Consider the following 25,699-nt stretch of genomic DNA (forward strand, 5'->3'; position numbering starts at 1 on the left):
TTTATGCACAAGACTATCTGTCGCCGTCGAAACTCTCCAAGCCTATTTACACAACAAAGCGGCATTGAACTCCTTGAGGCTGCACATCCCCAAGCCACCTTCCTTCTTACTTGGGCATACCTTAGACCAAGCGAGCCAGTGAATTGTCTTACCCGCTTCTTGCTTCCTCAATTAATTTATTTGAGAAATATTAATCTATAATACATAATTAGCAATTAATATAATTTCAAATCCATGCTTATATTTAATAACACTTTAATACTTCTATTTCTATACCTAACCAGTATTATGAATTAAATAATTGTAATTATATTTTAACAATAAAATCTATTTTAAACTTTGAATATCTTATTTCCGTCATTATTACTAATAATGTGCCAATTTTAAGTTTAGAACCAATCTGTGATAATTTTTTATTTTAATAAAATTGAATTTATTTTTAAAAGTATAAAGTAGACCATGACATATTATAATTTATTTTTTATTAAATAATACAACGCCTTTTATTTTCTTATTGAGTACGTACTTTAATAAATAAACATTGTATTTAATATAATTCATCATGTTAATAATTATAATTAGAATTTAATCACAAGCATTTGGTTTGGTAAATTTGGAAAAATTTTGAATAAAGAATTTTAAATTAAATGACTCTATTTCAAAAGAATCTATCTTCGACAAAATATAAATAAAAATAAAATAAAATTATTTAAACAAATTCAAATGATTTGTACAATCTAACAAATTCAAAGCAAAAGCAAAAATCACAAATAAATGATTTTTGTCTAAAAGAATTTCAAACATATCTTAACCTATTTTATTTAATTATCTCAAAAAAAAAAATTCAAACATACAGAATATCTCTAAAGCATATCCATTGATAGTTAAATGCATGCTACAATCAAGTACATATAATTATCATACATTGCTTATCCGATACGCGCTAATTATCTCATTACTTGGTAAAGGTTACATTAAGGTGGGAAAATTGCACTTTTAACCCATAAAATAGAAATATTATACTTTTAGTCTCATATTTTACTAGATTAATATTTTTGATTTTATAAAAAATTAAAAAAACGTTGAGAATGTGGTCCCATGAATTATTTGTGGACCAATTTTGTTAGGTTTTGAGACTATGTTTAAGGCCTGTTTACATCTAAGTATACGTTTGGATTGTATTATTTATTCAATTATGTGAATTATTTCCTTTTTATGATATCGACTCAGTCTAATTTCTACAAGTTCGGGACAAGCCTTGATTGGACTTGATATGAAATCAGACCATATGTGGTCTGATTGAGAAATTCAGCCAGAAGCAGACCTTTTTCTCTGTCGTTTTTTACTATTAAAATTTTTTCATCCATCACTTAATCTAATAAAATAAACGAGCCCTTTGGCTATTCTTTTAAATTTATAGGATAAAAAATATTAATTTGTAAAATAAGAGATCAAAAGAGCGATAAACTAAAATTATAATTTTATTCGTCAAAATGTATATCTATAGAACCAATAAGAATTATTGTGAAAATAGGTGGAATAAATAAGTAAATATATAGAGAAGCAGGATGTCAGCGGGTGTATTGTTTGATCGTGAACCGACATGCAGTCAATCCCGTTATCGCGCCACATTGGCGTAGTGCGCACCCGGCACAATCGATATAATAATCCGATCGCGGCTCCATAGAAGATTCAAGCTTCCACCGTTCTGTGTGTGCTGTCATGACTGAGCATTCGTTCAACAACATCTCTCTCGGAGGTCGTGGAGGAACCGTGAGTGTTTTTCGTCTTTACTGATTTGTCTCGGTTGTTTTCTTTGTTCGATCAGCTTGTTGTAGTGTCTGATGATCGCATTTTACCCTTTTGTGGTTTCGGAAACCTAATCGTATTTGTTGACGTGTTTCTGACGCTTTGCACTAAACTCTGTGATAATTTCACCTTTTTATCCTAGTGACGACATTGTTCTGGGCTTCTGTATTGAGTTTTCACGGATTTCAATTTAGTATCTGCTATATGGTCGGGTTTATTTTGAGCGTTTGGATCGCGAGCGATAGAAATAGAGTGTTTTATGGGCAAATGAAGGATGTAATATGCCGTAAGTACCTAAATTTTTTCCGTGGAAATTCGTCCAAGTTTCAAGTGGTTTGATGTGGGCTGCAAAATTTTGATTTTTCTTAGGAAAGGAAGTGAGAGAAAGAATAGGGATGGGAAAACTAACATTAGGCGTTCCCAGCTGATTTCTGTTGTTCCTTGCCCTTTTGTTTTAATTTAAAACAATTTAGAGACTTTGCGTTACAAACTACAGAATTCAGGGCAACTTAAGCTTCATTCAGGTGGGGTAGTATGGAAGAAACAAGGAGGTGGCAAAGCAGTTGAAGTAGATAAAAGTGATTTGCTGGGCCTTACCTGGATGAAGGTTCCACGATCTAATCAACTTGGCGTTCGGACCAAAGATGGTCTTTATTATAAATTCACTGGTTTTCGGGATCAGGTAACTTACCCTCATCTTTCTTTGTCAGATCTTCTTATATTGATGCACTGTTTCTTCTAATTAACCAGTATATTTGTTGTGCTTTCAATATGTATTTTGATTTGAAGCTAAACATAGAAAAGATCATTATTTAACTGCACCAACTCAGGATGTGATTCTCCATCAACTTACTTACCCTTATCATGGTTTTCCGTTTCGCATCTTTATCATGACTCAACTGAAGGAACCTACTTAGGACAAAAGTACATATATCCAGAGACAAATATTTCAGTTTCTTTTGCTTGTAATTGTGTTTAATTTGATTCTACTCTCTCAACCTTACTTTGTTCATGGATGCTTGTCTTCAGGATGTCGCCAGTCTGACTACATTTTTCCAGTCCAATTTTGGAAAAACACCAGAGGAGAAGCAACTCTCCATTAGTGGAAAAAATTGGGGAGAAGTTGATCTAAATGGTACCTAGATTCCATATCACAGCATTTGTACCCTTTCCAATCATTTTTTCTGTAATATCTGTCTTTGAGCATACGTCTTCATATTAGCGACCTTGAGCACAATACTTTCATGCATATGCTCCTTGCTATAATGTCACATTAATTAACTTGATATTGTTACACAAATTTATTTCTTTTCCTTGCAAAACTTCAATCATACATTAGCATTTAGCAATGTAGCCTATGCACCCATGTACACTTTCTCTGTAAATGTGATGTATAACTTGGGACATTTACTTTATAGAATTATGCATATATGTCTTGTCTCCCAACAAAAAGACCAACTGTATGTAAAAATTGTAATCTTCATACAGTAATTAGATTATTTTTCCTTGAATACTGTAACATCTAGTTTGTTAAGAAGTACAGAGGTTTGTTGTTGGACCAAGTGTTCTGCCTCCATATGTTTTGTTAAGATGCAATTAGTTTTATATCAATGTCCCTCTCCTTTTTATTGCTCAGGGAATATGCTTACTTTTCTTGTGGGTGCTAAACAAGCATTCGAGATTTCTCTAGCGGACGTTGCACAGACCCAGCTTCAAGGAAAAAATGATGTGATGCTGGAATTCCATGTAGATGATACAACTGGGGCCAACGAGGTACTTACTTTATGTCTTTCATGTAACTAACAGTTTAAACCATCAAAAGAAAACTGACAGTTGTTTGTTATTTCAGATGACACATCACAATTATCCTTACATGTGTCTATCACGTATATATGTCAAAATCACCGTGATATCTTGTTCTTGTTGTTGGCTGGCAAATTTATTTAATTCTTACTTTTTCTGCAGAAAGACTCATTAATGGAAATAAGTTTTCACATTCCCAATTCAAACACTCAATTTGTTGGGGATGAAAGTCACCCTTCTGCCCAGGTAATGCTTTTCAACCTAAATTTGGCCCTGATTTATTTGGTGGTAGTTTTCAATCATATGAAAGGCACTTCTGTGTAGGTGTTCCGAGACAAGATTGTCTCAATGGCAGATGTTGGAGCGGGAGGTGAAGAAGGTGTTGTCACTTTTGATGGAATTGCCATACTCACACCGAGGTAGATTGTCGAGAACTTGTTAATACTTTACAGTTTGAGGTGTCATTGACTTCTCTCTTATAGGATATTGACATAAATCTTCTTCTAATTAGGGGGCGATATAACATTGAACTTCATCTGTCATTTTTGCGCCTCCAAGGACAAGCAAATGACTTCAAAATTCAGTACAGCAGTGTTGTTCGTGTTTTTTGGTTGCCTAAGGTTCTGAATTATGCTCTTTCTCGAAATCTTCAATGGATGTTAGCATCTACATGTATCCTGCAAATCTTTATTCTTAAAATAGTTTACGAGGAGGGTTCACCTCGTTGATTGCATCAATAGCTAATGCTTGCTTACTGATTGTTTCTTCTGCAGTCTAACCAACCACATACTTTTGTAGTTGTTACGCTAGACCCACCAATTCGGAAGGGTCAGACCTTATATCCTCATATTGTGATGCAGGTAGGCATTGCTGTAAGATTTCTTTATATTTTCAGTAACATTGGAAATACGAGGATGCAATGTAACCACATTGTGGACTTTTTATGAGCAGTTTGAGACAGATTCTGTGATAGACACCACATTATCGATTAAGGAAGACCTTTATAATGCCAAGTATAAGGACAAGCTTAAGCTAGAGCATAAGGTAATCATATAATGTGTTGCTGATTTGTTGGAATTCCAGTTGACTGCTTGACTCTTGACTATTTCATTTGAAAATGATGTGGTTCTGTATCTGCTGGATTGGATACAAGTAGTACTAATAAACTAGCAGAAAGGTACACATCAAGTGCACTGAACTGTTTGCATGAATTTATTCGAATGTCAGGGACTCGCGCATGAGATCTTTATTACAATTCTCCGTGGTTTATCTGGCTCCAAAGTGACTAAACCTGGAACTTTCCGTAGTCATCAGGATGGCTATGCTGTGAAGTCATCACTTAAAGCTGAAGATGGTGTTCTTTATCCTCTTGAAAAGAGCTTCTTCTTTTTACCCAAACCGCCTACTCTAATTCTTCATGAGGAGGTATAATTTCCAATTATGTATGTGGAAGTCTTTCAAAGTCATTTTTATCTGCATCCAATGACATGCTTGCACTGGCAACTGAAAATCTATTGTGTTTGGTAATAAATTAGATCGACTATGTGGAGTTTGAGAGGCATACTGCTGGAGGTTCAAATATGCATTACTTTGATCTTCTCATTAGACTTAAGACTGAGCAGGAGCATCTTTTCCGAAACATTCAGAGAAATGAGTACCAGAGACTCTTTGTGTTTGTTAAGTCAGTATTCTCTCTTGTCTTGCTATTTTACCTTTTCTTTATATACTTTTGCAATGTAGGCCATGGAATAGCATCTGGAGTATAACTCTGATGGTATTGGTGTGATTTGCAGTCAGAAAGGTCTGAAGATCATGAATTTGGGGAGTGCTAAGTCGATAGATGGAGTTGCATCTGTTCTGAAGGATGTTGATGTTGACCCACATCTAGAGCGGATAAAGAATGAGGCCATTGGAGATGACAGCGATGAGGAGGTGATGCTCCTATTTGCTCATATGCACGTGTGTGTTTATTCAACATTCTTAAACATGCAAACGATGGTTTCTTCTGCAGGCATTATTTTAGCTTCAGCGTCTTGATATTTGCGATTAACCACTACTAACCACAATCAAAAGCAACAAGACATTTCCATTTATATACTTAACTAACGGTATGCTGCATTATCTTTGCAGGATGAGGATTTTGTCGCTGACAAAGATGATGGAGGCTCCCCATCGGATGATTCTGGGGAAGGAGAATCTGACGCCAGTGAAAGCGGAGAGGAGAAAGAGGTAAACTTCATACTTGGACTTTTCATTTTTGTTTCAATAAGTTCAATTCTGTACATGCAGGCCATGCTAATAGATGTTGAATTTAGGCGCCAGTGAAAAAGAAAACCAAGAAAGAACCTTCTGCTCCCAAGGTACCATCGATTAGGAAAAAAGCTAAAGATGGTGAGGATGATGGGTCAAAGAAGAAGAAGCAAAAAAAGAAGAAGGACCCAAATGCGCCGAAGAGGGCAATTAGTGCCTTTATGTTCTTCTCCCAAACGGAAAGAGAGGTTTGCATGCTTGTGACTCTTCCTGCATAACTGGTTAATTCACAAATTTCATGCAAATATCTATTCGGGCCACATCTTCTTAGATTAATATAATTACTCTTGTATGGATCGCTCATGTGAGCCAATTTTCTTTTTCAAATGCAGAATGTGAAGAAGAGTAATCCTGGGATTTCCTTTACGGAGGTTGGCAAAGTGCTTGGCGAAAGATGGAATAAGATGACAGGTATGAGTTAGCTATATTTTTGCTTTCATCTATAGTAGAATGACCTTTGCTACTGACAATGCTGGGTGTTATTGATTGTTCTGCAGCGGATGAGAAATCTCCTTATGAAGCAAAAGCCCGGGCAGACAAGAAACGTTATAGCGAAGAGATCAGTGGCTATAAGAATCCACAGACCACAAATGCAGACACTGCAGATGCCCCTGATAATGCTTAGCCTTCTTTTTCTTTTTTTTTTTTTTTTTTGGTTTTTGTTTTTTTTTTTTTTTTTTTTTTTTTTGGTATTCTGGGCCTTATTTTTTTTAGAAAACAGTGAAATGGTGATTACTGGATCCCCTAGTAAACAGTGGTTCTTGTCGAACATAGCTGCATGGTTTTCTCATGCGATTTTTGGAATGAGTAATAAGAAGCTGTGCTTAGTGCTGATATATTGTGTCATAAAATTCGGTCTGACAATTTAGGTTATATCACTAGTTCACATGTCTTCTATCGTCCTATTCCCTATGACCCTTAGCCCAAGTATTATATTTGATTATTTAATAAAATCCCCCTTTGGAGGGGAAGGGTGGATTGTTAGTGTGGACTATTTAGAAGATATAATTGGAGGACATGTATGGTTGGGTTCCATTTGTATACTTGGTGGAGTCTGGCATATCTTAACTAAACCCTTTGCATGGGCTTGACGGGCCCTTGTATGGTCTGGAGAGACTTACTTATCTTATAGTTTAGGGGCTTTATCCATCTTTAGTTTCATAGCTTGATGTTTCATCTAGTTCAATAATACCGCTTATCCTAGCAAGTTTTATGGACCTATTGGACCAGAAGCTTCTCAGGCCCAAACATTTACTTTTTTAGTTAGAGACCAGGGTCTCCTATTTCCTTCTCCAGCTCAAATTAAATGAACTTCTTTAACTACTTAAATTATATAAATTATGAATTAATAAACTCATAAAATAAAAACTTTTTTACTGATTTTTTTATATTTGTACTTTTATATGTGCAATATACATTGGTACTGTATATTATTGAATAGGTTCAGTTAATGTCTTGGTCTTTGAGATACTTTTTTATTCTTCTATTGTCACCTTTTGTTTCCATCACTTTCTCTCTTTTTGGGAAGAGTAAATTTCATTGAATATAAAGAATAATGTACAATATTGCATCAGAGGTAGCATTAATTCCAGAAAACCCTCCAAATTCTATATAACACAAAAGACTGAAGGTTTAGTGCCAAATCACCCCCTAAAATCCTAAGTCCTACCTGATCAACAACGGTGCTAACCAAACAATCCGGTGACCTACTAATGCCTTGGAATCTACACTTGTTTCCTTAATCCAAATATGGTACACCATGAAGACAGGGATGAAAAGCACCAGGAATTGAAGAACAAAGCTGAAGGAAGAAGGCGATGAACAGAGCCTGGAAGTCTAGTCTCTGTCGAAGAAAGTTGCTATTTGACAGAGGAAAGTTGTCGTTTTACAACTTGCACTAACACTTTTATTAGTAAGGAATAACCGTGTTTATCCTAACACAATTCTTGTAAAGTGCGATTTTATTAGTTGATTAGCAACTGTGATTTTAGCAGCTAGTCGTTGGGTAGTAACTACATTCTCTCCAGCTCAAATATAAACACTGTACTTCTTCCCCATTTTTATCTGAGAGATACTGAAATGGAACTTCATTTCTTGATTTTATTTTCTTGCTTCTTGACACACCAAAGATGCAAGCACTGAGCAGGTGCTTTCCACGCCATCTTTTCGAGGCCCCACTGGTGACTGATGGGGCCAAGTGAAACGAATCTCAGGTAGTGCCTAGAGAAGGGGCACCGAAAGAAAAAGTGTTGATGGCTCTCCACTAAGTGCTGAACAGAAAGCCCAATCGCTCCTCATCTGAAGTGGACTATCTCTCAAGAACCTCCAACCAAAAGATTGAAGTTATTCCGTGCTTTCTTAAATGGTCCCGTAAAGAGGGAGATCCAGCCATCTTTTCCTGAGGCGGCTTGAACACGGCATAAGCATTTGCTGTCGAGGGGTACCTGTATGGATGGTAACAGGGAGGTTTTGTCTGAATCCGAACCCCGTCCCCCACCACCCCAACTCTTATGCTACGACCGCCACCGTGCCAGTACTGTTTGTGCTTAGGTCAGGGTGGAGTTAATTATTTTTTTATTATAAAAAAAATTATTTTATTATAATTTTATTTAAATTAATAACACAAACATGACGAGTCGCGATTTGAAATCGCGATTCGTCATTAAATTAATGGGGAAAAATGCAAAATTCCCCAAGTTGGGATTCTGAACCCCGACTTCAAGTCGGGATTCTGAATCACGACTTGGGGAATTTTGCTTTTTTTTTCGTTTAAATTATTATTATATAATTTAATTTATATATAATTAATTTTAACAACATACTAAAATCCAAAATTAATAAAATTAACATTGCATTAACTTAAAAAATTACAATTAAGGGTACAAATGTAATAGTTATTTATTTTGTACAATTGTAAAAAATTACATTAAATATATAAATGTAAAAGTGTATATTTTTGTACAATTGTAAAAAATGCAAAAAGTATACAATTAATCCTGGCTACCCGGTACTGGCACATCCGATTGTGTTGAAGAATTTCTTTGTTGATCCTGGCTACCCGGTACTGGCACATCCGATTGTGTTGAAGAATTTCTTTGTTGTGCTTGTTGTCGTGCACACCTTTGCGCCCAATCCATCTCGTTGTGAATACGTGTTGTTTGATTTCGACCAGGGCGCGAAGAGATGTGAATAGTAGGATCGTGGACCAACTCAAATCCCGGTACATCCCAATAATCTTCGGAATGTACAGGTTCAAATGACTTAGAATATGTATTCTTATAAGTCATTATATCGTAATAATCATTCACCATTGATGCAGCATTAATCATGAATGCAGTGCATACCTTTTGAGCGTGACTGCAAGGTATACCAAATTGAGTCCATTTGCCGCAAGAACATTCTCGGTTCGCAATTTTGACAACATGGGTGTTGACTCCATGTCCACCGTGACGTCTTGTAACAAGCGAGGCGGACTGTTGGAACTGATGGTATTTGGTGACGGTATGTTCAACAGAATTTTGATGCCAACGTGTGAACATCTTATATGCAAAATCCGTCCACAGTTGGTTGTTGGTCAACATTACAGTACTTCTTGCTAACCTCTCACGGAAATAATGGACACTTCGCTGAAACGTCATCTCAGCAATTGCTGTCAACGGTAGGCGGCGAGCCCCTTTCAATACTCCATTTATGCATTCCGACATATTTGTCGTCAGAATTCCGCATCGCCATCCACCGTCATGTGATGCTGTCCATTTTTCCTTGTCGATCCTATCTAACCACTGAAACGCCTCGAGGGACTGGCTCTTTATCTCCTCCATAATGCGATTGAATTTTCTGATCTGATATTCAGAGCCAGCTTTCCAACAAAGATCCTTCAACACAATATTTTTGTATTTACTGTTGAAATTGAAACACACATGCCGCAAGCAATATCGGTGCACGCCGTTAGGTGGCACAAAATCCAGACATTCACGTACAGCTCTTGTGATACCAGCATGACGGTCAGAAATAAGGCAGATACCTCGTCGCCCTCGTATAATGTGTCTGCTCAATTGTCTAAGAAACCACTTTCAAGATAAAAGTGATTTTTCATCGACAATTGCAAAAGCAAGAGGAAGTACCTGTTGATTTCCATCCATGCCGGCAACAATCAACATCTTATGCTTGTACTTTGTGTATAGATGGGTCTCATCTACACTGATAAGGTTGCGACAGTGTTGGAACCCTTCAATACACGGCTTGAACGCCCAGAATACGTACCCTATCACATATGCACCGGTTGATGTGTCGCGGGCTTTATGTTGACATTCAACAATCATTCCTGGATTATATTTTTGGAGAGCTCCCAAGTATTTGGGTAGCTTTTGAACGGAGCTCTCCCATGTTCCATAAACCATCTCGCGTGCCATCTTCAAACTGTACCATGCCTTTTGATATGCTATATCGTATCCGGTATGGTCTTTCACAGTCTGGATGACATGCTTGATTCCGTACGATGGGTTGCATTTTATATGTCCTAACAATAAAGAAGCAACATATACTCTATCTAAATTACCGTGTTCGAGGGACATTTGATTCAATATACATGTACGGTCCCCTCCGTATTTTGTTATTGTCCACCTTCCCATTTTTGGTTTGTAAATGCCTCGCAGCTCCCATCTACACCGCATAGCTGAAAAAAATAAACACGAATCAGTCGAATAATTTTGTATGCTTAGACATATACGACAAATATATATATATATATATACCTTCGGTGGTATGCCTACACAATACTTTTCACTTGGTCTTTGAACTCTCAGGTACCCAATACTCGCGTCGGGCATATCGTATTGAGTGATCTTTCACCGCCTCGATTAAAGCTTCTTTATTTTTGAAAAGCATTCCCACATCAAGTCTGTCTTCGTTTTTGTCATAAAATTTTGCATACCTTAAGTTCGGTAGATCAATGGAATCCACTGGTACCTCCGAAAATGTTTGTTCGAAAAATGGTATGGAGCCATAAAATGTTTCCTGAGAAGTTCCTTGTGGCGTAACCGGTTAAGAGGATGTTGACGTACCTTGTGCAATATTTTCGGCGACAACATTTATGTCAACATCTTCTATTCCATCCTCAGGTGGAATTGGGTAATCCACTTCATCCGGTTCGGAAGCTGCATCTGATTCATTAGCTAGGCTATCCGCAATAGGGTCTTCTGGCTCGGCAATGTATTGTGCAGAAGTTGGTATAAAATGGGAGGTGGATGGAGTATGTGAGTGGGTGGGCTCTGTGTAATTAAGTTCAATATTATCGAGCCCTTGTGTGACAGACACCACATTCGAAGTATAACACTATGTATCATAATTTGATGTCCCTGCACCAAATCGGGGTTAGAAGTACCTGCATCGAAATTAGAGTTATAGGTACCTGTGAAATTTTCGTAGTTGGAGGATGACGGAAATCCTTCGCTCGATAACATCGCCATGTATTCCCCCCCACTGTTGACTCATTTGTGAATTGTCATCCACCAACTGCCGGGAATCGAAGGCTCCCCAACCTCGGCCAATTTGTGGAGCATCGTCGTGCTGGATTTCCACCGTTTCGACGAATATTTCCATTAGTGGAAATCCAGCTGTAGGATCAGTAAAAAATGACAATGTAACGTCATCCTTTATTGGTATCAGTGTTTCCTTAATTCGCCCTAGGTATTGGCACGAATGTTTTGCAGAAACATTCAACGAAAATCGAAAGCTATCAACACCAATTTTTTTGTAGATTTTTGACAAAAATTGATCATAACTGGATGAACGGGGAATCCTCATCGCTGCAATGGGCGTCTGATCATATGTAACAGACCATCCATCGCTCGATAATTCACCACCAAAATCGTCGTGCTGGATTTCCACCGTTTCGACGAATATTTCCATTAGTGGAAATCCAGCTGTAGGATCAGTAAAAAATGACAATGTAACGTCATCCTTTATTGGTATCAGTGTTTCCTTAATTCGCCCTAGGTATTGGCACGAATGTTTTGCAGAAACATTCAACGAAAATCGAAAGCTATCAACACCAATTTTTTTGTAGATTTTTGACAAAAATTGATCATAACTGGATGAACGGGGAATCCTCATCGCTGCAATGGGCGTCTGATCATATGTAACAGACCATCCATCGCTCGATAATTCACCACCAAAATACAAAAATATCTCAATGCAAGAAGATGAAGTTGACATTTTTTTTGCAAGTTTCTACGTAAAATTAATTTTCGTATTTGATATGCATGAACGACGGGTTATGCTGCTTGAAACAATATGACGGAAACAAGGGCGCATATTTATAGGCTCGGCAAGAGGCATTTATTATGGTAGGTCGCACCAGCCTTTAATAAGGCTGGTACGCGACCTACCAGTCTTTAATAAAGGCTGGTACATGCCAGCCGTCTATCCCATCACCGTGATGGGATAGATATATACACATATATAATAAATATATATATAAATATATCATATACATATAAATATATAATAATAAATATATAATATATAAATAATATATAATATATGTATAAATATATTATATGTATATACATATATAATATATATATATATTAAAGGGGGCTGGCCGCGCGGGCCAGCCAATGGAGGGCTGGCGCTGCCAGCCTTAATCAAGGGCTGACCGTGGCCAGCCTTTAATTTTTTTTTAAATTTTTTTTAATTTTTTAAAATCAAATTTTTCCCCCACCCTCATCCACCATTATAAATTGGACGGATGAAGGGTGGTGGAAACTCACTTCATCCACCAGCATAAATTTTCACCCACCTTCATCTTATTTTGTGAGTTTGTCTTCAATTTTCTTTCATAGAAATGGATAGACGATCAGTTTACAATCCTCGTGATAGTACTGTATTATCTCAACAAGCCCAACATAGGTCCGACGATATTCCAGAAGGTGACCTAGACGCCGTACTAATTTCACGGCGTGCGAATGGTAACTTTTGGAGCTACTTTAACCAAAATAATATGTCCGAGCATGTACAAGAAATCCTACACCAAATAAGATTTTACGGAGTTTACAGGTGCGGACGCTTTCAATTAAATCAACACCTCATCACTGTATTAGTGGAGAGGTGGCGATCGGAGACGCACACTTTTCATTTTCGTTTAGGGGAAGCCACAATTACCCTACAAGATGTACAAATAATTTGGGCACTCCCAACAGACGGCGAGCCGGTGACTGGAATTGATTTCGACCGCACAACACAACAATGGCAAGAATATTGCTTACTTACATAGGCTTTAGCCCCGGATGCAAATATATTGAAAGGCTCGAGATTACAGACATTGACAATTACATCTCATTTGGCGGCGGTCGAAATCACTTATAATACTCCCCAGGCTGTCGTCGTCCAGTACGCACGTGCCGTTGCATTACTTTTATTTGGGGGATTGATGTGCCCAGATTCCTCAGGTAACTATGTCTCATTACTATATCTTTCAAAATTAGAAGATATAGACACCGCGAGGAACTATAGTTGGGGGAGTGTTGTGCTGGCATTTTTATATCGCGAATTGTGCAATGGCAGCACAAAAGGCAAAGCGGCAATTGGTGGAGCGCTGCAATTGCTACAGGTAAAATTGACTTAAAAAGTCTGCAATTGCTACAGGTAAAATTGACTTAAAAAGTCTTACACATTTTTTTTGTTTTTTGCTATTGATATTCATTAATAACACATATTTGTATTTTTCGTGTAGATTTGGGCGTGGTCACGGATTACGCCACTTTGTCCTGGACTTGGTGCCCAACGGCTATTTATGGGCCAAGTGCAAATGGACAACAATCGCTGGCTCCCAGCAGCACCATATGGTGCTACTTGGAATTGTCAGCACACTTTTACCACTACAGTTCGTGGAACTGTACGAGTCATACAAGAAATTTTGGATGAGATGCAGGCGGATCAGGTAACTTAATTTTAATATTATTCGTATATTTATACCGTGAATTAAATTCGTATTAATTTACATCTTTGTTTTTATTACAGTTCATATGGCAGCCGTATGACATGGACTCGGATGTCATTATGGCTTACGCCGATGAATTGAACCCCCAGTTGTGGAGGTCATCCGTTCCGTTGATATTCTACGCAATAGTTGAAATGCATCGTCCCGAACGAGTTGTTCGCCAATTCGGGATGAGGCAGAATGTACCAGAATCGACGGATACCCGTGATATGAGCCTCCATCAGATTTCCCGTAAAAATCACGCGGGCGCAGATTGGTCTCTGCAACACATACAATACATCAATAGATGGCAAAGACGATATGACACGGTTGTACATAGGCCACTCATTTCCAATAGAAGGGAAACAGAACGAGGTTATTGGGAGTGGTACTACAACATAACAAGAAATTTTGTGTCGTCATCTACTGATAGACGTGTGAAAAGCGGGTACCAACCTGGAGAAGCACCTATGTTGCAAGTTGTGGTACATTGTTATATAATATTACATGTTTTATTATATATATTTTTTAACAACACAAGGCTTATTATTTTTCTACACTTTTCAGGCAAATGAGGTGAATGCCCTTGAAACTTTATGTCGATCTAGACCACCAAATATCGAAGGATATAGTCAATTGGTGGATAGATTTGAACATGGATTACATATTATCAAGGAAGCTATAACCCAACAACCACAACAAATTGCTTCTCCATCCGATAATGCTCCCACAACATCCCACAGGCAAAGAAGAAGTTCTAGCCGAATGTCAACTGGTTCAGTTGAACGTCATAATATTGGGGTGGATATAGTTGGTCCTTCTACAGTACATCCACCTCAAGATTATTACGTACCTCAACCGCCTCAAGATTATTATATGCCTCAACCGTCTCAAGGTGATTGGTTTCAATCGACTCCATATATGTCAAACCAAACACAAGATTTTTCTCTTGACCTTGGTTTTGGTTTTAATCAACCATATACACAAGGATATAATATTTCACCAATTCCATTTCCATCATTTGGTGCATATCGTGACAATGTGGAGTCAAGTTCTGAAACATCAAGTCGGTTTGGTGGTGAAGAAAATGAGGCGCAAAATGAGCCAGTTCAAAATGTGGGCGAGGAAATAAGAAGACCTCGACGTCAACGCCACAGACGACATTGTGGAACGGGTGGTCATTTTTTATATTTGTAATTGTATACATTTAATGTAATTTTTTACAATTGTACAAAATAAATAACTATTACATTTGTACCCTTAATTGTAATTTTTTAAGTTAATGTAATGTTAATTTTATTAATTTTGGATTTTAGTATGTTGTTAAATTTAATTATATATAAATTAAATTATATAATAATAATTTAAACGAAAAAAAAAAAGCAGAATTTCCCAAGTCGGGAAACAAAATCCCGACTTCAAGTCGGGATTCAGGATCCCGACTCCAAGTCGAGATTCAAAATCCCGACTTGAAGTCGGGATTTTGTTTCCCGACTTGAAGTCGGGATTTTGTTTCCCGACTTGGGAAGACTCGTCATGTTTGTGTTATTAATTTAAATAAAATTATAATAAAATAATTTTTTTTTATAATAAAAAAATAATTAACTCGGTCAGGGTGCACATTTTGGTGTGTGTTAGCACGTGAGATAGAATTAGAGCCCATGACGTTTTTATTTTTCTTTTTTTTTTAAATTCACTTTCTCTCTTGTTCTCTTTTATATTTTAAACATAATTATTCAAAGGTATATATTTTCGTTAGCCCAACAAGAATGTGCAGCACAGTTGACCTAACATCAACGGATCGCAAAACACCAAGTCCAATTAGCCCAGCCCAGATCACGTCCAACCCAATTGCTAGCAGAATCATGCCCAATTTCAACCCGCAGTTTGCTCAATCAGACACTCCAGCAATATTTCACATCTTAGATGATATGCTGGCACAAAGACAAGTAAGCAAGGATAAGCATACCAGCTGGAGCCCACTGTATAAAACTAATAGATGGCTACTTTCTCTTAGATCCCCTACTTTCATGTTGATGTGGCTGCACCAATTACATAATATATAGGTGGACCAATCATAATTCATAAAACTAGACATCTCTAAAAATGCATGAATATCCAAATCATGCTCAATCACCTTCCCACATCCCTCAATTGCTCTTATTAATAGGGTTAAGTTGGTCAATAAAGCTAGCATCACTTTGGACTTTATACTTTGAACATTATACACATCTACATCTAAAAATCACTATTTTTTTTATCATATTCAACACGTTTTTTGTGAATTATCAAAATAATAATAATAATAATTGTGTGCATCTCATTCTCATATTCTCTTTTTTTCTTTTTTTTTTTTTTTGGTGTTCTTGCTTTATCATTGAGCTTTTTATCATGTCAGACTGGATAAAATGCCATTTACCTCTTTAATTCAAATTTTTCATACAAGTTCGATCTATACAGCAAATTAGAGATGCAAATAAATTGAACTAAAATCGAGATATTTTCGAATTTCTAAGCTCATCCTAGGTTTAAAATATTCTAATATAAGCTCAATTTCAAACACATCATTAAGCTCTATATATATACTTGAGCTCAACTTGAAGCAAGCACAAACTGTGCTCAACCACACAAAGAAAGAAACAGTAATTAGAGAAAATTACAATTTAGTTGGATAACTTTAACCAAATTTAATTTTGATCTATCATATTGTCATCACATTGTGCCCATTACATTCATAATTTTGGCACATTTAGTTCACCCATTCTTTTTTTTTTTTATATAAACTTTAATATTAAAAAAAACACACGTTAATATTCTTGAAATGCACGTACCTAGCTGGTACTTCACTATTGCATACAAAAACAAATAAATCAAACGAAATAGAATTATGATATACACAAGTAGAAGCTAACTGAAAAATAACAAAATCTATATTGAATTCTATCTAACTTAAACATAAACCCCCAAAGGAAATATCAACTTTTATGTCATGTGTCTATCTCCTTCTCGAAGTTGCTTCCATCAATCTGGATTTTCTATAACACGGTTCTGCTATATATTGACATTACACCCACGCGTGTATTTTATATGGAGGCTCATTTTCAAATTATTACCTAATTTAATTCTATTTTTTGATTTGAAAAGGAAGGCGTGGGTGTGACACCAATATATGACATGAAAGTGTGATAGAAGATTCGTACGGTGTAATTTCATTCTTGCAGTAGTTACTCCGTTTCTTGATGAGTCGTCGCCGGCAGCCATTGGTATTGATAAGGTGGAAGTAGTAAAAATCAGGCATACGTAGATCTGTCTAACAAGCATACTTCTTCTTGCAATCAAGTCTACCCGCAAACTGGGTCATTTGTGCGACGAGGGTGGCTGGTCCAGGCTTGATGCCATCGCTCTTTTCAGGGTGTTTGTGATGCCAATCCTGATCTCCAGATGCGCGGAAGTATGCTCCATTCAGGAAAATATCACCGTCTGTCACCCATGTCCAATGCCTCCACTCTGATTCCGGACACTCTCTCTTCGTCACCTGCTTGGCGTAAGGGTGATCAGCAATGTATCTGTTGCCCTGGCTGATGATGGTGGGGTGACTGCTTCCACCGATGGCGTACATCTTCCAATGAGTGTAGTCATTGTTCACGACGTGGAAGAAGCCGTATCGGCACCTTGGCATCCTCTGCACCATTCTCTTCCCAAAGTGGTTGAAAGCAACCGTGATTTGCATTTTCTCATCGCCAGGGTACTTGTCGTTGGCACCGAAAAGCATGGCCTGCAGCATGCACACAGCCAATCTTTTCAATTATATCTATATATAAGAAGTGTGTAATTGACACGGAATTTTGCAATGGATTTCATATATAAAGTCTTACGTGGTCGTGGTCAGTGAAGTGACCATTGGAGATGGTGATGGCAGTGGACCCTTGGATAGCGTCGATAAGCCCGTCGTCGCATCTTGTCATAGAGACGTGATCGATCCAGATATCCTGGGCCCCAAAGATTGAGATTCCGTCGCCATCACTTTGAGTTCGGAGGCCACTGTGGGTGGTGGAGTCCCGAATAATGCCACCCTTCTTCTCCACAATGTTGTGAATTTTGATGTTGTGGATGATTATATTCCTCACATACTGAACAGTGATGCCTGCGCCATGAGCAATCTGGACTTTGACGCCACGTCCGTCAATGGTCTTGTCACTTGTCATGATCAATTCTTGAGCTAGAGTGATGACCATGCTGCGCTTGAACGTGATCCACAAAGGTTCCTCCTGGATCACAGCATGGCGTAGGGTTCCAGGCTTGGGGGTCAAAATGTCATCATCGGAAGGGTCAGTCACAACGTAGATTCGACCGCCCTTACCGCCAGTGGCCTTTCTGCCGAACCCCAAGCTGCAATCCGCGAGCTTAAACCTGTTCAAGTGCCAGTTGGGGTCGCATCTCCAGCAAGCGTCGATGGGATTGGTGACCTTGCATGGACCGCGGTATTTCTTTCCTAGCCGCCTCCTCGTGCTGTTCAACATCATCATATCTACTCCTCCTGATTCCTTAATGTGCCTGCAAAATTGAGTACACCATCCAAATTTAATTAACTTGTTGAAATTGATAAATAATGCACAATATACAAGTACTAATGCAAATTACGTACATACCTATGAACATTCTCGTTGAAGTGCATGACTACTTTAAGAGGGTCCGGCTCGTATGCCTGCAGGGTCCGGTTATAGGCCTCGGCCGCTCGCCTCCGCCATACCTCATCGTACTCTGCAATATTAGCTCTAAGGACGGGAAGAATCGAAGCAACTACAAAAAACAAGATGGGCAACCAATTTACTTTGGTCCCTTCCATCTTGCTAATTATGTCCTGCAAAATTTATTTCCTTTTTATTCTTGTAACTTCTTGTTTTTTGGCTTTGAATGGGGAACGGTCTCTGGTCGGGTCGGGTCCAACCCACAGCTGCCTTTCTGTGGGTGCGGACCCTTAATTTGCTGAAAAAGATGATCAGACCGGACTACACTCAAATTTTCAGGGTACTAATTCGTGGGAGGAAACGAAAGCAACGTAGACGTAGTTAAGGATGGTCGATGATTTTGGTGCTGTAAGAGTTTGGTTTATTATATACAAGAGTTTGTTGGTGGGAGATGGCTGAGTGTTTTCTTACCAAAAATCCCTCCACGAATTCGCAACCACTTCACTACAAACACTCCTGCCTATTTTTGGGACAAGATTCAACCAATAATTTTCTCCATTTTTAGTTAATTCTTCAATCATCCAACAAGTTTGAACAAAGTTGTTGTCTTCCTTTGGATCTTCCAATTTTAGCTTTGTCGGGACAAGAAAATAGAAAATTAGCGATCAAAAGAATTTAGTGATAGTTTTTATTTTTTTTCACTAATTATATATATTTAGTGATAAAAAATTTTAGTTTGTCACAATAATTAGTTTCAAAGTTTTAACAATGATAATTGTTTTGTAAAAGACGTAATTGATTTGTCATCTATTTATGATTGATTGGTTTTGGGTGTTGATTATGGTTGAATTTGGACACTTGCATGTTTTAGTTTATTCTTGGAAGTTGATTGCCCTATTTCTTTATGGATAATAGAAGAAACATAAATGACTATATTTTTTTATTTTGATAAATACGATCATTCTAAAAATATTATTAGTGGTGTTAAATAAGCATATTTTAACATTATGATAATTCTTGATATCCTCTCATAAAAATAATGGACAAAACGGGTAACATTATTTCTGTTATTGCATGACCCCTTAAACTGCTTTGGTGTATTCTAACATATTGATTGTCAAAATACAACATCGACGTCCACCGTCATGAAAAGTTATTCATTAATGCATCCTGAAATGCTTATCGTATTTTTTTTTTAATTGCTAAATTTTCAAAATTTTTATTAATTATAATCAATAAAAAATATTTAAATTTGTAATTATTAATCAATAATATATAAATTTAAAAAAGGAAAACAGAGAGAAAAACGGAAAGTCCTCAATACCATCCACAACTTCAATACTTGAAGTCGTAAATGCCAACAACATAAAATTACGAATGACATCCACCCCTTCGCCAAAAAATTAAAAATAAAAAATAAAAAATAAAACTTACAGGTCATCGATGACATTTACAAATTGCCTTAAAACTATTAATAAGATTATTTTTTTTATTATAGTTAAAAAATTTATTTAGTAAATCAAATACGCCCGAATTTATCATTCCATCGAGGGCTTAAGTTGAATAAAATAAACTTTTATATGAAGTTTATTCCAACGATGTATCTTGTCAAATGGAAACTAGTTCTATGATAAGACATTCTTTCGAGAAGACTACAGCCTTAGAAACCAGAAAATCTTGGAGAGAGCAACCCTGATTGTACAAAATTTCAGGCTTGAAGCTGACACCAACAGGAACGGGTAAATGAGAAGAAGAGAACTAGAAAATCAGGTTCAATAACCCACCGAATGGTTCCTACAAGCACATGCTGCCAGAAGACCCCGCACCAAAATGTGAACACACTCCCTGTTCAAAACCATAACAAACAAGAATAGTCCCCTCATGGCTTGAGAGCCAAGGCGAATCCAAATTTGGCACTCTTGTCAATAGATTTGGTGTCCACTTCAGTTGAGACAGTGATGAGCGACTTTGGACGCCATTCATGCTGGATCAGAGCATTTGCCTTGCCGAAATTGTTCACCCGTGCTTTCACAGAGGTCAATGGGTCCAACGCATGCTGAGTTCCGACGGTGATCGTATTCTCATTAGTTGAGAAGCTATGGGTCACCTCCGCACCAACAGCGGTGTTGGTCAATGGGCTCACTATATGGTAGTATGATGCACTCAATGTGTCACCCTTGTCATTCCTAAAGCAAGACAAAGCATTTCATTAACATCCGGGTTCTAAACTTCACTAAGCATACAGATGCCCAGCCGGCCATCAAGTCCATAACGGGCTGGGCCAGCACGGACCCGCCTCGAAAAGCCCAGCCCAGGGCCATCCCACTTTTATTCATGATCGGTCCTTTGGTAGCCCTAGACCTTTAAATGGGCCCTAATTAGGTCCATTTTTAAACCTAAACCCAATCCATGGACCAATTTGATCCAGACCCAGATTAGGCCCAATCAGGCCTGTTTTATTTTTATTTTTTAGAATTGAAATACCTTTTGAATAATTAGTTAAATTTATGATTGTTATATAAGATAAATAAATAATCAAACAAAAATTTAGGAGTTAGGACTAGAAAACAGAGTAGTCAAAATTACATAACTTACATAATTATTTGACTAACTTACAATAATAAACCTAGAAAATAACATGCCAAAACAAGACTTAAAATGAACTTTGGAAAAAATAAACAAACAGTATTGATGAATTAGCGTACTGAAAGTTTAGAAGTAAAACAATAAAGATAGAAGTTTTAGAGTTCCAGAAATTTTAAAAACCTACTAGTATAGTCAATATAGAAAAATTAAATAAAAATTACATGTCATGCATCTAGACTATAATAAAGGAAGATGATTTAAAGATTTGAAGTGGTAGTTTTGATTCCATAAAACCAAATTATTATACCAAAAATGTCCTACTTCCTAACTCATGTTAAATTAACTACTCAATCAAGTTCCTCTAGAAAATTAATTCCATACAATTACATGTACTCAAGAATTCAATTTACTCCCATTTTGTTTAAATTTATTGTTAATTGACATTGAAATAAAATATTAATATTTGATTTGCATGTATATATAATCATCATTATCAAAATAACATATATTCTACAAAGTGCCAATATTTAATTTAATTTGCGCAAAAAGTATGTACTGACAATTAATGCATTAAAAAAAGTTACCACACAAGGCAATAACAATTTTTAATATAAAGGAAAAAATTATAAGCTTCAATAAAATAAAAGCATTACCAAAAATTATGCGGACAGGTATTGCATGCCACCATATCTAGTTATTTAAAAAAATTGGCCCAATTGGGTCAATCCACTATCCTGGACCAAGCGGTCCTAGGCCACAGGGCTTGGCTGGTCCTAGGTATTGGTACTTGGGATCGGACCAAGGACCAACCCATTTTTTTATAAGGTCAATCCGGTCCTGGGCTGGGCTGGGCATCTTGAGTCAGCCATGTTTAGAACATTTTTAAAACATTCATGCTTGGATGAGAAATCTGAAGAAAATGAGAGAAAGACCACTCACAGCGTCAAAGCAGCAATAAGATCAGCATTTGTGAAGCTTGCTCCAAAGTTGCATTTGACAAATGCTCCTTCCTTAGTGTCAAAAGAGACATCACTCCCCAGAGCAACCTTATTGTTTCCCACAACGCCAGAAAAGTTCACTATGGGATTAGCAGTCAACCCAACATTTGAGCTTATCCCCGCATAGTCGTGCAAGTATTGAAGTTCCAACTACAATGGTGAATGAGGAAAAAGAATTAGACAGGAGGAGAAGTCTAGTAAAGAGCTTGAAATTCAGCTTACCTTTCCAGACCTTTGATCAGGAACTCTGAAGCTTAATATTGTCTTTAGTCCAGGCGTAGGCTCATCAACTGTAACAGTGGTGTGCAGCTGGTATTGGATCCAAAAGTCAGTTAAATGTTTCAAAGCAGGCATAACCCACGTTATATTTATCCAACAAGTTTCAAGAAAATTCTACTGAAGACAGTAAACGTGAAGAGATTGCTCAAATTTCTTCTTTGCTGCAAGAAGTAAAGTAAAATTAGAAAGTAAAGACATTACAAAACATAACCGAAGGTGAGGACATGGCAAGGCGTACATTCGAGTTTGTGTCAACTTTAATATCAGTGGTGATATTCTTGTGCTTCAATTGAGTGTTAACATCGGCCAAAAATAGGTCACCTTTCTTTGTTCCCGATGAAGTGAGGGTCTGTTACAAGAAGAAAAAGCATATGTTAAAGACAGAGATATTGAAATCAAGACACTCCATGAAATGATGATGCTGCATCAAGATCCATAAGTATTTTTGGAAAAAGATACGAGCAAAAAGTTCGAAATGCCTCTAGAAGGAACAAACTCCATGAGAAGAACAGTTGCTGAAAATACAGATAGCTTCAGCCATTGGACCAGCTTTTACAAAATAATTGCATTGACCAAAGCTTTCAGTTCATTAGCAGTCCATGGATCCAGGATTTAGTACTACAAAGTGCAGTAACTAAAATTGAAACTTCACTGTGCCAGAAATTTTTGAATCTAAACACTCTTTTAACATAGTTCAAATTTATGATATGATATGAAGTGGGTACAGAATAAATACAAGCATCTCGATTAGGCCGACCATTCCTGACTTCTAGGAGGGAATGGAGTAAGGCCGCTACCTATCTCATACCGAGCCGAGCATTCCGAAGTCCTACAAGGAATGCAATAAGGCTCTACTGCTCTAATCTAATCCCATTGTACTATGAGCTATGAGTTAACTGAGTTAGGAGTTAGCAGCTAGATGTTCTGAGTTGTCCTTATTATACTTGCACTAGAATTCCTTAGCATTTTTCTTCAATACCAAGGAAATAGTATTTTCCTCTCCCAAGTCCAACACGGTGGTAACATCCTATCAGTCACTTACAAGAACTATAACTATATAACTCATACTTAAAGCAAAAGTTCTAAATCTATAAGGCATCAACTAAGCAACATAAACTACTAAAAAGTTAAACAAAAAGGTCATAGGTTACCATGTTTTTATCAACAAACCAATTGATTTTGACATATGCTATTCCATAAGCCAACAAATTTGATAAAAGAACACACCACGAAGTAAAGGGAAAAACACTTCAGGAAGCTTAGAGACAGACATAAATAGATGGATAAAACATGTGAGCATAATGCACTGACAAAACACACTACTCCCTCACAGATCAAATGCATAATAATGTACAAGCCTGCATAACTCAAACTCATCATTTACCACAAAATTCTCAACAAAAACCTATTATAACAATCAGCGTACATCTCGAACTCACATAAGCAAAACACAATACATTCACTAAACTCTCATACCATATCTCAGAAAAACCTAATCAAACAGACGAGGCCAACAATAATACAATCTCTTTTTTAATAATTAAACAATAATACAATCTCAACATCAAAACATTGATCAAAACAAATTAACCTCACATAGTATCCAGATGAAAAAGTTCATGAATGCAGAAAAAAATTAACATATATATAAACCAAAATCTCCAGCCAAAAACATAACAATAGCAGCAATAAAATCAGATCCGGAAAAAAGTACTACCAAACGGGAAAAGAAAAAATAAATTACTTACAACTCCAGTGGGAGAGTAGGTGGTGAGTGTAAACTTCTGGTCGCTGTTGTAATCCTTGTATAACAGATCTAATTTCACCAAAAAAAAAATCACAAACAAATAAAATAATTACATCACATCAAAAACGACAACAGAAATGAAAGAACGAAGAAATAAAATCCAGCAATAAGCAGTAAAAGTCGATAAAAACGATACCTCGAGCTCTTTTTCCTATATCAGAGTAGAGACCTGGACCCTTCCCCATAATTTCTGCACCTAAAGCTCAAAAATTCAAAAACTCACGGAGAAAATTGATAGACAAAAGATGGAACTTGTAAATTTCGGGGCAGCAATAAGATTTAAACAGTGCAGGGGGCTAATGTTTTGTCTGATTTTCTGAAGGGCGTGTTTTTCAGGAAATTAGAGCCGTTGATTAGGTTAGGGTAAGTAGCGGTTATGTCTGGACCGTAGATTCTTCGTTGGAACGCAAAGTAGGATTAACTGCGAGTGCATTTAAGGTATTGGAAAGACACGTGGCAGTTAGATGCTCACCGTTGCTTTGGTGACGGCTGGAGCCGACGGTTTTGAGTATTTAAACATAATTATTTTTATCCATTTCTACGCTTATAAGTTTCTAAAAACATCTCATCAAATTTTAGAGAGCTTATAAGATTTAACAAATTATTTAGCAATTTTTATTAAAAAATTTATAAGATTTTAAAATAAAGTATTTTAAATTTTATAAGTTATTTAAAAAAATTAACTTTCTCAATTTTTTTAATAAAATTTTATAAACTATATAAAATTAATATTTTATAAAATAAAAATGTTCTCTTTCGTACGTGCGCACAGACATATTCGCTATCCCACATACACTCTCCTCATTCTCTCTCTCACACACACACACCAAAAAAAAACTCTTTATACTATTTAATTTTTTTTAACATTCAAAAAAAGAAAATATTTAATTATTTAGTAAATTATTATAGTTAAATAAAATTAAGTTTGGTATTGATATTTTATTGAAAAATATAAATTCAAAATATTATAATTATACGATTAGGAATAGTTCTTACATTAACAAAGAAAAGATAAATTATATATCTATATTAATATTCGACTAGTATGTATGTATATATATTATTTTTATTCAAAAACGTAAGTAATAATTTATTATTTTTTTTAAAAATTATCTATTAAATTTTTATTTGAAATTAAACTAACGTAATTATTTATAAAAGCGTTTTAAAAATTTTTAAAGCAAAATATGTCAAAAAATAACGGTTTATTTGATTCTAATAGTATCAGCCCATTTTAGTTATTTTACCAATAAAAGACCTTATTATGTCAAACATCGTAATATATTATAAAATATTTTCACATCTATAAGCTTTAACATCTTGTTTTATCCAAACATTGTACGAGCTTATTTTTAAAATAAAATCCAACATCTGTACGAGTTCATAAGATGTTTTAAAAAAGTATAGCCAAACACCCTCTAAGAATTACACTCCCATG

At 36.4% G+C, this 25,699-nt stretch overlaps 3 protein-coding genes across 5 annotated transcripts; 1 reads left to right on the plus strand and 2 right to left on the minus strand.

Moving 5' to 3' along the window:
• On the plus strand, window positions 1,559-6,758 carry LOC105167672 (FACT complex subunit SSRP1). Of its 2 annotated transcripts, none has more exons than XM_011087471.2 (16): window positions 1,559-1,773; window positions 2,306-2,491; window positions 2,839-2,944; window positions 3,446-3,582; window positions 3,775-3,858; window positions 3,937-4,031; window positions 4,124-4,232; window positions 4,386-4,472; window positions 4,564-4,656; window positions 4,840-5,037; window positions 5,148-5,293; window positions 5,406-5,544; window positions 5,743-5,841; window positions 5,928-6,110; window positions 6,255-6,333; window positions 6,420-6,758. In XM_011087471.2, exons 1-16 carry the CDS (start codon window positions 1,723-1,725, stop codon window positions 6,545-6,547), a joined length of 1,920 nt encoding a protein of 639 aa, XP_011085773.1. In that variant the 5' UTR covers window positions 1,559-1,722; the 3' UTR covers window positions 6,548-6,758. The 2 variants fall into 2 exon arrangements, with proteins under 2 accessions (XP_011085773.1, XP_011085774.1); XM_011087472.2 differs by having other exon boundaries at window positions 1,561-1,773; window positions 2,334-2,491.
• On the minus strand, window positions 16,695-18,977 carry LOC105167673 (probable pectate lyase P59). Its single transcript, XM_011087475.2, has 3 exons — window positions 18,553-18,977; window positions 17,779-18,457; window positions 16,695-17,678 (listed from the first exon to the last, which is right to left on the minus strand). Exons 1-3 carry the CDS (start codon window positions 18,747-18,749, stop codon window positions 17,214-17,216), a joined length of 1,341 nt encoding a protein of 446 aa, XP_011085777.1. The 5' UTR covers window positions 18,750-18,977; the 3' UTR covers window positions 16,695-17,213.
• LOC105167674 (mitochondrial outer membrane protein porin of 34 kDa) lies at window positions 20,151-24,557 on the minus strand. 2 transcript variants are annotated; one of them, XM_011087476.2, is made up of 6 exons: window positions 24,398-24,557; window positions 24,203-24,270; window positions 22,693-22,803; window positions 22,398-22,484; window positions 22,117-22,325; window positions 20,151-20,777 (listed from the first exon to the last, which is right to left on the minus strand). In XM_011087476.2, exons 1-6 carry the CDS (start codon window positions 24,444-24,446, stop codon window positions 20,471-20,473), a joined length of 831 nt encoding a protein of 276 aa, XP_011085778.1. In that variant the 5' UTR covers window positions 24,447-24,557; the 3' UTR covers window positions 20,151-20,470. The 2 variants fall into 2 exon arrangements, with proteins under 2 accessions (XP_011085778.1, XP_020552089.1); XM_020696430.1 differs by having other exon boundaries at window positions 22,666-22,803.

Source organism: Sesamum indicum, linkage group LG8, assembly GCF_000512975.1.
Source record: "Sesamum indicum cultivar Zhongzhi No. 13 linkage group LG8, S_indicum_v1.0, whole genome shotgun sequence".
Classification (NCBI taxonomy): domain Eukaryota; kingdom Viridiplantae; phylum Streptophyta; class Magnoliopsida; order Lamiales; family Pedaliaceae; genus Sesamum; species Sesamum indicum.

Coding starts and splice junctions, on each gene's coding strand:
- LOC105167674 (XM_020696430.1), bottom strand. CDS start 24,446: ATGGGGAAGGGTCCAGGTCTCTACTCTGATATAGGAAAAAGAGCTCGA. Junction 24,271..24,397: donor TATAGGAAAAAGAGCTCGAG/GTATCGTTTTTA, acceptor TGGTGAAATTAG/ATCTGTTATACAAGGATTAC. Junction 22,804..24,202: donor CCTACTCTCCCACTGGAGTT/GTAAGTAATTTA, acceptor TTCTTGTAACAG/ACCCTCACTTCATCGGGAAC.
- LOC105167673 (XM_011087475.2), bottom strand. CDS start 18,749: ATGGAAGGGACCAAAGTAAATTGGTTGCCCATCTTGTTTTTTGTAGTT. Junction 18,458..18,552: donor TTCAACGAGAATGTTCATAG/GTATGTACGTAA, acceptor TCAATTTTGCAG/GCACATTAAGGAATCAGGAG. Junction 17,679..17,778: donor ACTTCACTGACCACGACCAC/GTAAGACTTTAT, acceptor TGCATGCTGCAG/GCCATGCTTTTCGGTGCCAA.
- LOC105167672 (XM_011087471.2), top strand. CDS start 1,723: ATGACTGAGCATTCGTTCAACAACATCTCTCTCGGAGGTCGTGGAGGA. Junction 4,233..4,385: donor GTGTTTTTTGGTTGCCTAAG/GTTCTGAATTAT, acceptor TTTCTTCTGCAG/TCTAACCAACCACATACTTT. Junction 4,657..4,839: donor AGCTTAAGCTAGAGCATAAG/GTAATCATATAA, acceptor TTCGAATGTCAG/GGACTCGCGCATGAGATCTT.